General features: G+C 40.8%; 2 protein-coding genes across 2 annotated transcripts; both read left to right on the forward strand.

The window, feature by feature from the left end:
* The first annotated feature begins 574 nt into the window (after nt 1–574).
* Nucleotides 575–2,779, forward strand: LOC118430222 (transmembrane protein 45B-like). The gene is made up of 3 exons (XM_035840931.1): nt 575–782; nt 1,377–1,765; nt 2,310–2,779. Exons 1-3 carry the CDS (start codon nt 575–577, stop codon nt 2,541–2,543), a joined length of 831 nt encoding a protein of 276 aa, XP_035696824.1. The 3' UTR covers nt 2,544–2,779.
* A 5,107-nt stretch (nt 2,780–7,886) lies between these two features.
* LOC118430224 (patched domain-containing protein 3-like) lies at nt 7,887–18,191 on the forward strand. The gene is made up of 12 exons (XM_035840932.1): nt 7,887–7,993; nt 8,687–8,933; nt 9,484–9,554; nt 10,273–10,392; nt 10,546–10,687; nt 11,495–11,595; nt 11,988–12,108; nt 12,814–12,937; nt 16,475–16,647; nt 17,028–17,144; nt 17,538–17,672; nt 18,168–18,191. The coding sequence occupies exons 1-12, from the start codon at nt 7,887–7,889 to the stop codon at nt 18,189–18,191; spliced, it is 1,482 nt and encodes a 493-aa protein (XP_035696825.1).
* Nucleotides 18,192–18,585: the final 394 nt, after the last annotated feature.

An 18,585-nucleotide genomic window follows, 5' to 3' on the forward strand; every position in this document is an offset into this window, starting at 1 on the left:
AGTGTATTATGTGTTAGCTAAGATGAAAGTATTAGACACTATAATGAGAAAGTACAGACTGAAGGTTATGCGAATATTGTAATCGGCTAAGTTGTCCTACAGAGATATGATTTTTGAATGTCTTACAGAGATATGATTGACAAAAAATCGCATTCATTATGAACAAATGACTTATTACACAGAATATTATACATTTACCTCATTCATTCTTAACTCAGACATTGGATCTTTTACTCAGATGATTTAAAGGTACACAATACATGAATAAGTAATTCCGAATTGTGGACTGTTTTGTAAAATAACAATTGCTTTTTGATGAGCGCGGAACTTAATCGTACGATATTAAGTAGCATACATTTTACTTAAGGTACTAAAACTAGTATCTATTGGAAAGTAACACCCCATTTGGAGCTATGGACCCATCTCGTTTAAATGCAAAAGGAAATGCCACTATAAAACAAATAACATAAAAAGACATAGATATATTAACAAATACCAGCCTAGGCACCTTCGAATTCGCCATGGACGTTGAAAAGGTCGAGCCACGATTGCTTTCTTTTGATTGCAGACATCAATGGGGGATTTTATAGGCCATGCTGTTCCGGGCACCATTCTGCTATTGTTTGGCCTGTGGTGGTCCATCAAATACTCCGTCAGGTGGGCCAGTCGGGTAAGGGGCCGTGAGACGAGCTCAGCTGCAGCGCGCTGTAACTGTGGTCCAAGTCGTTTCCTGAAGAGGCTTCCTGTAGAAGGACTGTGCAAAACTATACTCGGAACATCAGGTACCAGAAACATTTCATGAATGGTTGTCATTCTGTCTGTTGTATGCATAAAAAACATCATTTAGTTCGTACCATACCGTACATAAGCGAGTATGACTATGCATGTATGTGTAATAAAAAAACTATGTATATCGTACATAAAGCTTACACAAAACGATTGCGAATAAGATCAGCAAGGTGCATACCACTACGTATGGAAATGTGTTGATACCCAAATCGTACAATGTAAGAATACTCACAGTAGTTCCTTGGGTTCCGTATTTATTAACAACATACTTCTAGATAAATACATTTCATATAATGAGGCCGGAATCCAAAGATAAACGTTTTTGGGGCCAGGAAAAAGAAGTCCATATCAATATTGAGACTGTGCTGAAATGTGGAAACAAACAAGCAAGGAAACAAACAAACAAACAAACAAAGAAACAGACAGACAGACAGACAGACGGACAGACAGGCAGACAGACAGACAGACAGACGGACAGACAGACAGACAGACAGACAGAACAATTTTATTTGCGCCAGGCCGGCACTGAAAGGCTAAACCCAGCTGGCATGCGGATGGTGTAAACAAACAGATGTATTTTGTTTCAGGAATATTCTTGGAACAGCATGTCGGCAATTGGACGCTCATTGATCCCGTAACTTCAGAGTTCCACATGGTAGGTATCTGGCAACACACCACCATGGATCTGTTCCTCGTCCTGAACGGGTTCTGTGATGTTGTGATTGCACTGGGAGCGCCTGTGCCCAGAGGAATAGACCACGTCTCCCTGTCGATGGCGTATGCAGTAGAAGGACTGTTGTTCTTCTATCACGTGCACGGCCGTACTTGCGTGGACGTCCGTCTCCACATGCTGCTGGTGCTGGCTGCGGGTTTGTGTGCTGCTGCGAGTGGGCTGGAGGCCTGGAAGTCTGACATCTTACTACTGCCCATGTTGCGGACAGCATGTACTCTTCAACAGGGCACCTGGTTCTGGCAGGTCAGATATTGTTGTGCTTTGTACATGAAAGGAATCATAATTTTCTTTATTTTTCTTTTGTTTTCTTTTTGCATTGACGTAAGTACGAGATCTTGTGGCGTAACGACAGCATGTCTGGCGGCTCTGAACCTACAGGTCTCGAGTTCGAATCCTGTCCTGTCACAGAACTTGTGTTCTTGGTAATTGCACTTAACACAATTTCCCCACTTTACTCACGTAAAATGAGTATATAGTTTCGGGTATGGGCGTCCATCGGAGAAGACGTAAAATCGAGGCCCCACGTAATGTAGAGGTTGACGGTGATTCCGATTCAAAACCAAACCAAGCGTAAACCGGGTCAGGAGTGACCGCACGCTAGCCAGCCTCCACATAATTCATCTTCGACCTTGTTCATGTTACAGAACTGACAGATTCTTTGAGGTTTTTCGGCTGTGCCCTCCTGATTCACCAATAAGAAATGCGAAACAAGAGAGTTGAAAGAGCTTGCCATAATGTACTGTCTCAAGCTAAAGTATAGCATTTTTTATTATTATTTTTTTTTCAGATCGCTTTCATCTTATATTCCCCCTTTCCTGGCCACGATTGGGACCTGGACAGCCATGAGAACATGATGTTTGTCTCCATGGCGTTCTGTTGGCACTTGCTGGGTGTCCTGCTCTTCATGTGTGTTGTGTACACAGTAGTCTATCACATCTACCGAGCCAAGGAGAAACAGTTAGGTACCGACATGGAGCTGGGACTGATGCAGACACACTCGGACTCCGATATGGACCAATAACACATACCACCGGGTCAATGCTAACACCTGTCAACCTTGCAACTAGATAACTACTACTTTTACAAAGAGGGACCTTCCGATAACAAGTTCGACATATTCTAGAGGAGAATGAGGTAGGATTGCAGATTAGTCCACCAACCTCGCATAAGTATCTTTTACTTTTAGGACCGCTTGTCGTATTTGACAATGTTATCCAACGTGAACATATGTCTGGATAGTTTGCAGATAGATAATGTCGGAAGTGTAATGTTTTTTTTTTGGTTCGTGCTAATTTGTTTTGACGATTGGCCGCATACAAGTTCGATAGCTGTTCCGTCATATTTGCTGATATTTACTTATACTGTTGTACTTTTGGTTTTTAAATTCCGTTGAACATCTCCATATACAAGATGATATTCTTTACATACATATAAGAAATGACATCAGCGAATAGGTAGCTGAATGCAAAGTGTATATCATATAGGCAGATTTATACATCATTATCACATCAGGAAACCATAAGCATAGTGTAACTTACATTTGCCACTTGTGCCAACTAACATGTTATCAAACATATGACATTATGCAAAGTCAACATATTTTCTGTTGTAACATTAATGCTGGTCACCTTTCTAGTTTCTACCAACGACTGTCAATGACTTGATTCTTTAGTTTGGTATATCTTTGTAATCAAGAGTGAATAAAGTAACAATGCTATGGGGACTTTTTTGTGCACGAAATATGGTTTCCACATGGCATGTACTTAAAGTTGTATATATGGACTATAATATTGAATAATAGAATTAATAAAAAAAAGATAAACAGATATTCATACGATTAAAATGCTAATAAATCAGTTGATTTGAATACACTCTCTGTCTCTGTGGTAAATGGTTGTGTCAATAGAGTCTTTTTAAAGACAACAAACTCAGAGCGATCGCGACTTGCGTTAAGCATGCGATCGGCGTCAACTGGATCCGTCGCAGATACTATCGTCCTCGGCACTGCATGGATGCACGACTATTTTCAACTAGGGATGCGCAATGCACACACATGTAAAACGCACCTTACACGCAATGGCTGCCTACGTACCCACAATAGATACACCAAATTCGTCATATATTCGCTAATTGTGCGTTACAAATAAGCAAAACAATTGAAACAAGAAATTCTTAAAAAAAAAAAAAAAAACTGGCAACGCAGCTTGAAGTGATGCTGTTACAAATTGCATACGTCTGACCGGGTCGCTGTACAACCGCCCCCCTCCCCCTTATAACGTTAGCTAGGCTGCTATGGTAACGGCAGAATCTTTCTAACTTCTCCTTCGTTGCGAGACAACTTATAGCTATAGTATTGTCCTAGGTATTTCATCCGTCAAAACAAAAACATTGCAACTTCTCGGATGCCGTTTAGATTGTATTGAAAGCAAATGGATTGTAAAATTACTCATCATCTATTAAAGTTAGATCCTAACTCGATCTAATCATGCCAACCGTACAGAGGTTAACAAAAAATGTCAATAATATCTAATCATCTGATTATGTCAACCAAGTATCCTAGTAACGAGTATCCATCACTCTACTACTAACACATCAACCCTCAAAGCACATAGTGATCTCTTTCTTGAGTTTTGTCTGTGTATGAATGAAGACAGCATTCAATATTGACTGGTAAAATTAACCTCACCTTCTTGTTATGACTGAGAGAATGTTAGTTGTGTCAGGAACGCCGACAGTTTCCGATCGAGGTAAGATTAGTGAATTCTCTCCCATCCCGGCTGGAGCGGTGTGGCGACACAAGGTCAGTGACTGCACATACAATAACAGTAGCTAATGTTTAAGCACTGTACTGACCTTGCAGGGATGACCTGAGATAAGGGAAGGGTAAAATAGCCTATTTATCAACAATCTCGCAATATGTAGTCAAATGAGTGTCACAGAGTTCCAGCATTACCTCCTCAACTATCCACACTGATAGTCTTCTAAACATTGTACGCATACCAAAAGTACAGACAAGTACATTGTCTCTCTGCGACACACCACATATGAGTCTTTGTCTCTAATGAATAACACTTGCTACTGGAGTAGGATGTCTTTTTAAGATCGAAGAGATATGCCTGTTGCTAAAGGGAGAACACGCACAAACATACACGACGTTATACAAATACAACATAGACATACATATGCATTTAAACACACAGACACAAAGGCACAGAAACACACAGACACAGACACACACACACAAATACAGCACCTACACATTCAAACACACACACACACACAGACATATTCACAAACACACACACACACACACACCGCAAATACAGCTACCTACACATTCAAACACACACACACATTCACAAAGACACAAACACATACACACACACACACACACACACACGAAAGCACGCACAGAGAGAGATAACAACCAGACGTAGGTATTCAAACGCACACAGGATCATTTTCAAACATTTTGAGATGTCCTTTAATTTCGTTAAACAACCCAACCACGAGCACTACTGATACGCCCCAAGTACCTCAATGATGACACAACAGACTCTAGTTGTGTTTACATAAAACAGTCATGTATTTTTAATGTGGAACTCCTGTTTATTGTCAATAAAAGCATCCTACTGTTAACAATCATGGGTATACCATTCCCAACTTTTGAACGATTTTGAAGAACTGTATTTATGTGAAACGTCTAACTATAAAAAAACAATAAAACATGTTAATACTAGTATATCGAATTCTTTAAGATTCCGTACTGAGCGTTAAGTAGACCTCGGTCTACTTAACGCTCAGTACGCACACCCCTGCCCCGATAAGTGGTCTCGTCCGAACAGGAAGTTGCAGGATAAGTGCAGTGACTAGAACCGTAACATTTGACAGATTATCGCTGTCTTTTGCCTTCTTATGTTTACAGCATCCATGCTTTTTTTGTCTTCTAAGTTGCTTCAATACGAAGGTAAGTGTTGTACTTTTAGAAGACGCTACTAAGCTACTAATGGCGGTATTCCTAACTTACGCACCGGCTGTTTCATTGGTACCCTGACACTGCTCTGCAACTTTAACCCTGTTAGACCAGACTTGTGTGTATTATCGGGGGTGGGGGTCGGGTTGGTGCAAAGGGTGTTCTTTTGTGGCAAATTTCTACATCATATACTTATCGCATGACCATGAAATATTCATACAACAAGTTGCGTACAATTACATTGTTCGGACGTGTCTGTGCTAATTTTTGCTGAAAATTGGTACGCGGAATTTAGGATGTGTATACGATGTTTCAAAATTTTATAAGCTAGGAGGGATAGGCTCAAGCGTGAGATATTCCAGTAGACATTCTGATAGGTAACTTTGTGTTTTGGACAACGTCCGTAAATCACTAAATGCACCATGTATCTGCTTGAAGATTAAAGGAAGATAACTAGAGCTACCTGTCGGGGCCCTGTGAGAGGTTTCACCCAGTGGCACTCCAGTTATTTGCCCGATAGCGAGTGGGTGAGCGCTTGAGCGGAAGGGAATTTCTGTGAAAGAGCAGACCTCAGTGTTGTCTTTCACAGATGAAGACATTTCCAGAGTAGGAATTTTTAAATCCTCAAACCACCGTATGGGGTCAAAACTGACCCAGGCGTATATCAGCAGGTGCTATTGTGACATTTCTGGTCAACAACAAAAAATCCTCTAAAACACTAGTACTCTTCATACACTTTTACCAAAATTTGCTAATTGTTGATTATGGTATCCTAGACAGTTTATGCATGGTCCAGTGGGCTGAAAACTGACCCAAGCAAAATGTGCATCTTTTTAAACAAACTTTTTAGACCAACACCTAAACTACTTACCGTATGACCACCAAAGAATCAGACAAAAAACAAATCGAAAAAAGCTACGGTGGTTTGAGGGTTAAGGCCCTGGTAACGTAAAACGTACGCTTTATCAGGCGGGCGATTCTATATATCCGGTACTAACGTGGTAACAATGCCGTACATCGTATGTATGGGTATAATTAGGTAGAAAAATATATCATTATAACGTTGTGGTCACAAACATCGTAGGCTAATGTATGATTGGGGATTATGAGACTACCTGCGCCAGTCACAGCATATCGTATGCTAATCGCAAATAGAATTAGCGCGGGCACGTTTGACGATGAAAAATAGAGCATATTAAATGGATTTAGAACATAGTAAAAAAATCCCCTATCGACGTAAGATATTTGTTTCAATCTAAGCAGGCGTCACTTTGGCTATTTCTTTGAAAGATGGCACGAAAGCTTCTTAAATATCCACTATGTTCTGAGGGCTTTTGTTTTCCTTAACGTTGTCAATGTTGTGAAAACTCACGCGCACGTAATGCTTACAACTGTTTGATGGCTATCTACGTGGGAAATTGCATTTAAATCGTGTTTTTTTTAATAATTAGATCAGGTCTCACCCCTGGCCTGTGTCAGTTTGCCAAGCGGGCAGTTTGCAGACGGCTCCCCGAAATATGTTTTTCACTAATAGGATGACATTGCAGCCTGGTTCGGCTGTTTTACAGCTAGGTCTACATTTGGTCAGTTAAAGAAGAAGAAAAGCGTTCAGGTGGCTATTCACACATGGACAATCGTATGACCTTGGAGAATTATTGGTGGCTGATTTTATCGATAATTTAGCCATGTAGGTTAATGGCTAATACCGTCCTTGACTGGCGTTCACCACATATCAGGGAATGTTTTGGAAGTATACGCAAGTTGGTCTAATTGTCTATGGAAGATTATTTGTTTCTTGTTTCAATCACATTTTGAAGGACACACACCACACATGTCTTTCCAGTTTCTCTGGATATACAGCAACAAACAAACGAGCAAACAAACAAATGAATAATGTAAACGGTCTAATTGTCCATGGAAGATTATTTGTTACTTGTTTCAATCACATTTTGAAGGTCACACAACACACATGTCTCTCCTGTTTCGCTGGATATACAGCAACAAACAAACAAACAAACAAACAAACAAACAAACAAATAATGTAAACGACATCATGTCAGTTGTCTGTTTTGCCCACACCCTCTATTTTCACCCTACGCACATGTATAGGACTGTTTCCAAGTAGATAAAATGTTGTTGGTACGTTTTTCATTATGTTTTTTTTTTAAATTACGGTCCTGGAAGAGATACAAACTGCTCATTTTCGAAGAATCAATCGTTGCCAAAGCATTGCTCTTTGTAAAATTTCTATTCCTCTGTCTACGCACTAGTATATCTTACTTTTCGATTTGGATTTTCTATCAATTAAATACCATCATACTCTTGCTACAGTAGTCACCAGTACTTGTCACCGGGATTACTTGCTACGATCTGCCTGGACAGTAGAGAGAAATGGGCACCAAATCAGACGATCCACACGACCACAGTGGCCAGGGGCCGGGCTGTATGAAGAGATGCAGTAACGTGTTGGTGTTGGCACTAGAAAGTTTCTTCTACAGGTCAGGCAGTTTTCAAAGCCACAATAACCAAATATGAACTTGTCAATGCTCGTCGGATACAAATTAGAAAAAAAATGACGAGACCAAGACATCTATCAACAATCTTTTCTCAGATGTGTTTCGTTGCATTCCATGCGTCAATTGCTTCTATGATATGTACCCCAAAAAAGTAACCCGCAATTTCAAAGAATAAATTTCTGAATTCCAGGTATAACTTTACAGGCAGGATGAGATCTAATATTTGTATCATTTGTAAAATTTGATTTTAACACGGTGAAATAGATATTAATCGTGAAAAGTGTATATTTGTTTACTGATAAGAATTCAAGGAGAATTTGGCCACTTTGCGTTGAGTTTTAACGGCCACGAAAAGATTTAAATTGCGGCACGTATTAGGTGTGTGTCCTTATAGCCCCAACATTCCACTAGGATGGCGCTCTCGCCGCGCTCTCGCTGCCACCTAAAATTTGATGTATTGATCAACGAATTGTGTTGTCTTCTCGGTCACACGTTTACGTTTCGTATGATGTACCAAGTGTAAAAGGGAAGGTTACAATATCCTATTTAGGTCGCAGTGAGAGCGCAGCCCGGTCGCAGTCTAGTGGAAAGGGGGTCTTGGTGTTTTACATGTTTATTGGCTAAGGCATGCTAGACTATTGACACTGATAATTCCTTTGAACTTCTTGCCGCCAGACTGGGTAAGCTGGTGTCCGGCCATCCATGGCTGACCATCCTGCTGACCCTGCTCCTTGGTGGTTCCTTATCTGCCGGGATGGTCAAGTTCTACGAGGAAAGGCGCGAAGAAAAACTGTGGACCCCTTATGGCTCTCGGGTTATTGAGCACCAGAACTGGATCAACGAGAACTTCCCCGCGCAGTTCCGCTTCCAGAACCTGCTGATTGAGGCCGACAACGTTCTACAGCCTTCGGTGCTGCGAGCTGTAAGACTATTTTTGTCAACTGCATTTTTTACTAGTACATTCTTTCCATCTTTTAACTCACTGTATAACTCTTGTTCCATGATTAGTATTACAATACTAGTAGTGTAGGCTGCCATATGATATTGTTTTTTTTAGAGGCAAAGGTACACTCCCACTGCACTTGCGTCAAGCTTGCGTCTCTGCGGGGTTCGAGAAATACGAATTTCAGAGATAAAGAACGGATTTTCTTACTTTTTGTGTATTTCGTTATCTCCTCATTCATACTTTTACGTATTACGCAATATATAAATTTTACAATATCAGTGAAAAACAAAACAAAAAAGTGACGTAATACTATGAGAGTACTCCTTGTTTGGTCCAGACCATTTTGTTTATAAAGTGAGGCTCTTTATATATATATGCAATAACATGTTTCTGCTGTGCCTAGCTGTCTACAATGGATAGGCGATACTTCTGTTTTACAGCTCTATGATGGCCGTTACTATACATGACAAAATCAAGACGGCATAGTACTTAATGATATCACTTTCTGCACTTTTTTTTTCATCAGATGCTTGCATTAGACTCAGCAGTTAAGAACGTGTCAACGGATGCAGCAAACTGGACATCCATATGTTACCGGTAAGACAAATCTCCATACTTTTAATTTGCAAAATTAAAACTATGAGGAATGAAAAATAACGTGTTTATAATTGCAAATTTTACAAGCAGAATAGAACACATTGTGCTTTCTAGGTACGCTTTATCGATATGCAGTTTCACGGTTAATACGATTGATCGCGTAAAGCAGTGGTTGCATACACGATCACAAAGAGTAAACAAGATGAGATGTGTTTTGAAAACAAAATAAAAACCGATGGGTCCAAGAAAGCTATTCGGGTGAAAGCCCTCTTCCCGAGACTCAAAGCCAATTTAAGAAGCACGTAGCATGTTCCGACAAATAAAGGTCTCATTGGTGAACTTAATTCTTCCCATAGACCTTTTATTTATTTATTTCCCATAGACCTCTAAGTTATAATACGTGTTTACATGGGCGTGTTCAAGCTACATGAGTTATCAGCATATGATTCGTTCTGTTATGAGCACATTTACACTATATCATGGGGAGAAAATGCCAATGACCAGAATCTATACGTGTGATGAGAATCTATCTGTCTGAACAAACTAATTATCATAGCAAAACATAAGGTGCCTCTTTATTTTAACCGTATATATAATAACCATGAAACGATCTAGACACTAGAACTACAGAGAATGCCCATAAACATAGACTTTCGGACTCGATGAATTCAATAATTTAATCTGCACTGATGAACATCACTTTGCGTTCAATTTACAGGATTGGTCATCAATGCTGGTCTAGTAGTCTACTGGAGTTGTGGAGTTTCAATGAGAATGTCATCAACAGCCTGTCACAGCAGGACATCCTGGACAAAATCAACACAAACAACCTCATAAGGCATGCCTGAAGTCGATAGATGACAACAATGCTAATCTATCGTTCTATATGCAGTAATCCATGTTGTCATTGGCTTTTCCATTTCTTCTGTTTGAATTATCTATTTCATTAGGAGGCAAATTTAATCTCTCTCTATATATTTATTCCCTCTAGCCCCCTGACATTCCGGCCGTACGATGTTGAGGCCGTGTTGGGAGAAATCCACCGGGACTCTGATGGTAAGATTTCTGGCGCCAAGGCCACCACAATGCTGTATGCTGTAAAGGACCAGACCATCGAACGACAGGGAGAAAGGGTGAGTTAATATATTTACGGTGTATGATAATGGTAGAAAATACAATATCTGTATAGCCTATTCTCTCTATATCTCTTAGAGATAGATTGCAAATCCCTTTCAACTATCTAAATTCTATATTACCAAGAAACATTAATACTGTACAACTTTCGTAGATAGGACACCTTTTAATATGAGCGAACACTAATAGCATTATGTATTTTAAATAGTTAATACTGATATTACTGTGTTAAGCAAATACTATTTTAAATGTTTTGGTAATAACACTTCATTTTATCCCAATACTGTTTTAATTTGTCGGTCTGAAATGCCTTTTAAGAACTATGTTATTGCTTTATCGATTTTAACCACTTTGTATGTTAACGGTTTGTAATGACAAGTCGTAATTCAGCCGTGTGGTTGCAATGTCATTGTCAGTTTGTTGAATTTCGAAATAAACCAGTCATACTTATTAAAAGGTATGGAAAAAGTTTTCACAGGCAAAACTTTACATAATTTATCACTTCTCCACATGAGATACCAGCAATATCGTGAAGCAAATATAACATGACCCACGACATCTATACTTCTTGTCCAAGTTATTCTGGAATAAAACAATGTCTCAATTTCAATCTCGCTCCAATGACGTTTAGGACATTGTGGCAGAAACATGAAGAACTGAATCCTAGTTTCTGCCACATTGTTCTAAAAGTCATGTTGTTTTCTTCTGATGACCTAGTACAAAGAGAGTTTGAACTACCAAAATGGATGTAAGTACTTCACAGTCATGTAATTTAAAACATACAAACATATCGCCTTTCGTCATAGATTGATGAGATCAGGCTTGACTGGGAGAAGAAATTTCTGGACGTTGCTTTGGAGGAGAGGTCAGATGTGGTCACCGTGACGCCCTATTCTTCCGAACAAAGGTAGTTTCAAGTTCTTTTTTTTTTTAATACTAAATTTATTATTCACGGGCCGGATTTGTTCCGGATGACACCACTTCTTCATCTACAGTTTAGACCTGGTGTGGCTTACATTATCCCAAGTCTGATGTTCCGTCTTTACCGGTTTTTTTTTACTACGTCTTTGCCTCTTTCCTGATTTCGGACCTTACTAAATGACATTTACTGACTCCGACATTCGATGGTCGTAAATGCTAATTATGTTTTTATCTCAATGGACACATTAACTATGTAATCTTCATATAACCTATTCCCTCATAAACATAAATAAAAGCGGCCTGGTGGTCATATTGATTTTTCTTGTAAATGAATAAAGATGAAAACTAAATAACAGGTCCAATATTTTTTTTTGCCAGCTGGATCGACGAAGCACAAGGCCCTATCCAGAAGAACCTGAACTTGTTGGCTGCTGGCTTTGTCATCTTGTTCGGATACGCGACAATGTCACTGGGCCAGTTTAATTGCATTGGGCAGAAGGTATATATATTTTCCTTCTTAAAGCAATGCACGGACATTATCCACAGTTAGAATATAGGAGAATTCTTGGACACAACCAGAAATACTTAATGTGCTTACGTTTCGGTGTCCATCTGACATCTTACTATAGAGCTTCTGACTATGGAGTTCTGCTTCTCGACGCTGTATATAGGTGATATAGGTGGCGCTTTTGAAGCGAGAACAACAATCCAAACGTGGCCAAGTTTGTAACCTCTCTCGTCCTGGTTCATAACTGGGGTTTGACTTTCTTATCCAGACTGCCTCCTTGATCCACTGAATCCGCCTGTTGTCTTCCTTGTCTATGACTTTGTCCCCCAACCCCTTCCAGCGCCATCTACTTCGGTAACGTGAAGCGGCGAGAAGCAGGACTTCAGTCAGAAGCTCTGAGGAAAATGTCTGATAGATACCAAAATGTAAGCACTGTATATCCCGGCTGTGTACAAGAATTCTCCTATATCCTTTTTTTTTTCTACCAACCTTCATTTATGCATCTCTAGCTGAAATATTAAAAAGCAATCCTAGTATATGTAAGCTTCATATGATGATGTTTATTTGTCCCCGGCCCATCTATAAAAGAAGATTTTGCGTCGAAAAGATTTCCCTATGAGCCTTATATTTTTAACCTTCAACATGGCGGTTTCTAGATTACGTCATTAAAAGTCACGTGACTCCAATACTTTTCAGATGTACGTGTCGTTGGCGGGCATGGTGTGCGTGGGGCTGGCAGTGGTCGGAGCCATGGGAGTCTGCTCGGCGGCAGGAGCTGCATACGGGCCCGTCCACACCATTCTGCCCTTCCTCATCCTGGGTAGGTGCATTTTCCAAAACATTCCTGTGCACAGTACAAAAGCTATCTAATATGAAAAAAAAATGGTAGTCAGAACACGAGTTATGAAAACGATAATCCCAAATTGACAATTTTGTCATTTGCGACGAAGAATACAAAAATAACAAGAGTTCATAGACCTCAGGCCTGCATGAAATGTATTAGGTGTCTGTAGACCTATTGTGTATTTTTTTTTCCTTTTCGTCCCTGGTTGCGTATTTTTACCGTGTTGTTGTGCACCATGCAAAAGTCTGAAATTCCATTTTCAGAATGTGTAAGTTTGGGCATGGATGAACATTAATTATTTTGGATTTCTTAAGCATGTAACCAACCACAGTACCTTAAAGTTATTGCGACGACTTTTCCTACCTTTTTTGGTCTCAGAGTCAGATGGCCCATGTAGTTGTTCCGTCACATATGATATATTCAGTACTGATATCTTCCTATTTCAATGTACTGACCTAATGCAGCTGCTAAATCTCCTTATTGTACCAATGCTATTCATTAAAGATTTATTTTTGGAGTGTTATATCACTTGACACTGGAAGGTTATTTGCATAATTTGAAAAATTATATTTTTACAGTAGTTCCGTAGACAATATGAATTGTGGTAGGCCCCATCCAGCAGCATTAGGGTGGTATGATATTTTGTTCAATCCGACAAACTAAAACCTAAATCTCCTGAAGTACCTAAGCCAAATTTTACAGCAGAATTTACTACTCAAAATGTCCTTGTCAATCCCATTCATAAATGGCAAGCTGCTGGCAACTTTTAAAAGTTCAGAAAGCTGTCGTAGTCAGAGTGAACACCCAGCAAACATCCCCCCAAATCAATGAGCAGCTGCTTAGAGGAGGAAACAATTTCATCATATTTTTGCAGTGACAAAATGCAACAAACGATACCAAATTTAAAACAAAACAAAGCCTCTACCACTTAACCTTGCCCGTACTATAGATTAAGCAGGCCCAAAAATCAAGCAAATATGACTAGCCCCAAACTACAAATTACCTGCATACAATACGGAAATGGCATCCCCAAAGAAACAACAAGAAACAGGAAAAATCATACACATACCTTTGTCTTACACTCAAGCTCTATACATTTATCCTCCACTTTAGAAAGTCCACTTTAGTATCTTCTGCTGATTGCCAAACAGGGTAAAGGAACTTGTACCAGAACATTAAACCCAGTACTACACAGCTCTCAAAACACCACAAACTCGGACTAAGAAGCAAACTCAAACTGTACCTAACAAATACAGCAACAGATACTAGACTAAGTATATCATCTGGCAGGTCAGACACTGTTGATACAAAGTAACCTGATACATTGAAGGTGGCCCAGGCCAGATGATGGTTCTAGGTGTAAACTTAAAGACCTCTCAATCGACCAAAACAGATGATGGTTCTACCCAACCCAACCGTCAGCAACCAAGCAGATATTGGGGGGATGCCCCAACCACACCAAAACAGGGTCAACCTATACAGTATCAAGTTCAAGCACTAGGAGGCCCAAAATCAAACCTCACCACCAGGACACCACTAACAACTCACGTACCAAATAGCAACACAATGGCACCTTGCGTTCTGGAGATACAGCGCACGCCCCGTGCCCGCACAAAAGGTAACCTAAAATGTTAAGTTCAAGCACCAAGGGCGCCAAAATAAAAAATTAAGAATTATTCACCCATCGCCGACACATGTGCCAAATATCATCGCGCCAGCACCAACCGTTCAGAAGATATAACTCCGGAAATACCCCTCTCGGACACAAAATTCAACCTGCCGGGTCAAGTTCAAACGCGGCAAGGCCCAAAGTCAATCCTAGGCAACAGACAACAACCCCCCACCCATGCACCAAAAATCGTTGCAATCGCGCGTATCGTTCCGGACACACAGCGCCAAAAGTGCCCCCAAAACACCAAAAATGCCACCTGCAATGTCAAGTTCAAACGCCAGGAGGCCCAAAATCAAACCTGGGTGTCAGGCCACCACCCCCAACTCACGTACCAAAAATCGTCGTGCTTGCACCATCCGTTCTCGAGATACAGCGCCCTAAATCCCCAGCTTCCAAATTTTCCCACGCCCGTGAAAACCATACAGGTGTGACAGCGTTCTCGCCCCCCCGTGATATCGCCCCCCCGGGGGCAAAATCACTAGTGTTTTCGCCCCCCCCGGGGCAGGATCACTAGCGATTTCGCCCCCCCATCTCGCCCCCCTCTGGTGATTTCGCCCCCCCTCCCGGGGCGAAATCGCTAGTGTGTATTTACCTGTTTGTATTCTAACAGCAGAGGAACAGGTGGGCATAGCTGTTAATGACAAGTGTGTATTTACCTGTTAGTATTATAACATCAGAGGAACAGGTGGGCATAGCTGTGAATGAGAAGTGTGTATTTACCTGTTAGTATTATAACAGCAGCGGAACAGGTGCGCATAGCTGTTAATGAGAAGTGTGTATTTACCTGTTTGTATTGAACAGGTGCAGGAATAGGTGCGCATACCTTTATGGTGATTAGCATATATTCAACTGTTAGTTTTCTTTCAACTCGAAACAGGTGTGTTTACCTGTATATTGATAGTCCTATATTTACCCGTTAGTTTTGAACTGACCAGAACAGCCCAGGAACAGGTGTGTTTACCTGTATGTTGATTAGCACGTATTTACCTGTTGGTTTTGTTTCAATTCGGATACAGTTGTGTATTGAACACCGGTTAGTATTATCAGCACAGGAACAGGTGTGCTTACCTGTACATGTATGTTGATAAGGATGTATTTAGCTGTTAGTTTTGAACATCACAATTTGTTTCAACTCATAGACAGGTGTGTATACCTCTGTGCTGATTGGCAAATATTTACTAGTTTTGTTACAACTCAGCAACAGGTGTGTTGATATGCATATGTTAATATACGTTCGTGATGTTAATAAAAGTCACCACAAATTCACAACAAAAATGTATCTGTTTTATTTCAATGCAAAGTGTGCTTGCACCAAATCAGGTAGGATCGGCTTCACATGTACTGTATCTCATCTTAACATACTAAGGTGTCACGTATATATAGATACCAGGTAACACACTATATACGTTACATCCAAGTACCATATTGTTCCAGGTAGCTCGATTAATATGCAGTAACAAGCTGCAAGTTAAGTATCTTAAGGCTATGTAAAAAAGTAGGTAAATATATACAAAAGTATATATATATATATATATATATATATATATATATATATATATACAAAAGTAGGTAACAAGACAGTGCTAATCATTATCACAGCAATAGGATTAAGATTCAACCGAACACTCTAGAAAACGGGAAGGATATTCCTAGGGGGGGCGAAAACGCTGGGATGGGGGGGGGCGAAAACGCCAGAGGGGGGCGAAAACGCTAGCGATCTCGCCCCCCGGGGGGGCGAGATCGCGGGGGGGGCGAGATCGCTGTCACACCGGCATACATGCAGGTAAAAATACTAGGGGCTTTACTTTGATTTTAAACTTCTCCTCGTTCATGTTGATTAGGTATCGGTGTTGACGACATGTTTGTCATCGTAACTGCCTGGAACAACCTTTCCCAGGAGGAGAGAAAGCTGGACAGACGACAGCAGGCGGCGCTAGCGCTAAAACACGCGGGCGTCTCTATTACCGTAACCTCCATGACGGACGTGGTTGCGTTCGGTGTCGGCGCCTCTACGGTATGTACTGCTTATATTATGATGTACGTCATCAAATATATAAACGACGTTTTCACTCTTCAGGGGACCCCAGAATCTGCTTGATAGACATGGTAGTTTTGTAATTTCAGTTAATGTTCTAACATGGTGATACTTTATAATAAGGGCTCATTTTTAAAGCGCTTTAGGCCTCGAAAGACGTGGTAATTCATCGTCGTGCGATCGATCGTTTCGTCGTAGGACTATGACACAACTGCAACTATGATTCTGTTACCAGGCCGCTGGATTTTGTACGTACTTTTTGTTAGCAAATGTATTTCAGGCGTATGATAAAAGTGCGTACTATGCCGTGGAGATACGATCTGTTCGGTTATTGAATAACTTCCAACATCACACCACAGGTCTTACCAGCCTTACAGTCGTTCTGCATCTACGCAGCTGTCAGTGTTTTCCTGGCCTTTGTGTACTCATGTACCCTGTTCTTCGCCGTGGTGTGCCTTGACTTTCAGCGATGGGAGGTAAGGATCAACATCTCGAAAATTCAAAAATTTGCCTACAATTTGGTCGTATTGGGCGATAGAAATCTCAACTAGAAATTCCATCTCTGTAAGTAAGAGTTATTCTGAAAAAAAGTTTAACAGTTAAAACTAATCACATACATGTGCTATCTACATAACGCGACACCACAGATGCAATGTAGTATATTTTTCTTGACAAAGACTGGTGTCGATCAAATGAAAATCTGGGTAAGTCTTATTTCTTGTGTTGGTATTTCAGCATTATTCAGAATACTCAAATTCTTAAGTTTTAATTTAATACGCGATCAAGCGGCATTCTGACGAATTCATCCATTTTAAGATATATATTAAAAAAAAAATCATACTCATATACGCAATTGTTTTCCAATCTAGGGCAGTCGAAATGCATACTGTTGTTGCTACAAGCACGCGGAAGACTACCGACCAACCGAGTGTTCACAGAAAGATCATCTGCAGCTTTTCTTTCAAAAGATCTACGCCCCCGGTCTGCTGACCACCCCTGGCAAGGTTTGTTTCTCCACTGAATTTAGATCAATTTTCTATGTGTGTGTGTGTGTGTGTGTGCGGCAACCACGTTGACTCGCGGGACCGCGTAGCGCAGTGGTATTGTGTTCGGCCCGTGACCAAGAGGTTGCGGGTTCGAATCCAGCTGCGTGTCACCGATCTTGTGTCCTTGGGAAAGGCACTTTACACTACTTTCCTCACTTTACTCAGGTGAAAATGAGTACCTAGCTTCGGCTAGGGGCCGTCCCTCTTATAGGACGTTAAATTGAGGTCCCGTGCCTGGGGAGAGCCATACCCCAGGCACGTTAAAGAACCCGCCACACGTGCGATGGTGCGGTGTGAGTGGTCCAAAACCTACAGTACCCTGGCCGCACCTGGAGCAATTACTGTCGTATTGAGGTCATCTGAGTGGCGCCGAATGGCAACTCGCTCCAGACCCTTGCGATTTAGCCCCGCAGTTACGATAGCCCCGCCCATTGTAAGCTTCTCGCAATTCAGCCCCTGGCTGCAAAGGGTGAGTAGTCGATCCACCCAATAACAATAACAATAACGGTTTCTGACGGCTTACAGTTTGATATGGGAACATTTCTTTATCGACAGATCGTGACTCTACTCGGAGTGTTCGCCATCCTGGGAGTCAGCATTTGGGGATTTATCAACCTCAAACAAAACTGGCGCCCAATCTGGGCCTTAGCCCCGGATTCTTACCTGCGACGGTACTGGGAGAGATCAGAGGCGGTACGTATTCAAGCATCGAACACTCACCAATACTGCGCTGGCAGTAAAAACAGAAGTTGTGCGTTGATTTCTTTGAAGATTATTTTCTTATCTCTCTAATTGTCTCTATCTTTCTTTTACAGTACTTTTCTGGTGATGGAGAAGAAGTTTACATTTACATCGGTATGTTCAATAATTT

This window comes from Branchiostoma floridae, chromosome 14, assembly GCF_000003815.2.
Source record: "Branchiostoma floridae strain S238N-H82 chromosome 14, Bfl_VNyyK, whole genome shotgun sequence".
In the NCBI taxonomy this organism is placed as follows: domain Eukaryota; kingdom Metazoa; phylum Chordata; class Leptocardii; order Amphioxiformes; family Branchiostomatidae; genus Branchiostoma; species Branchiostoma floridae.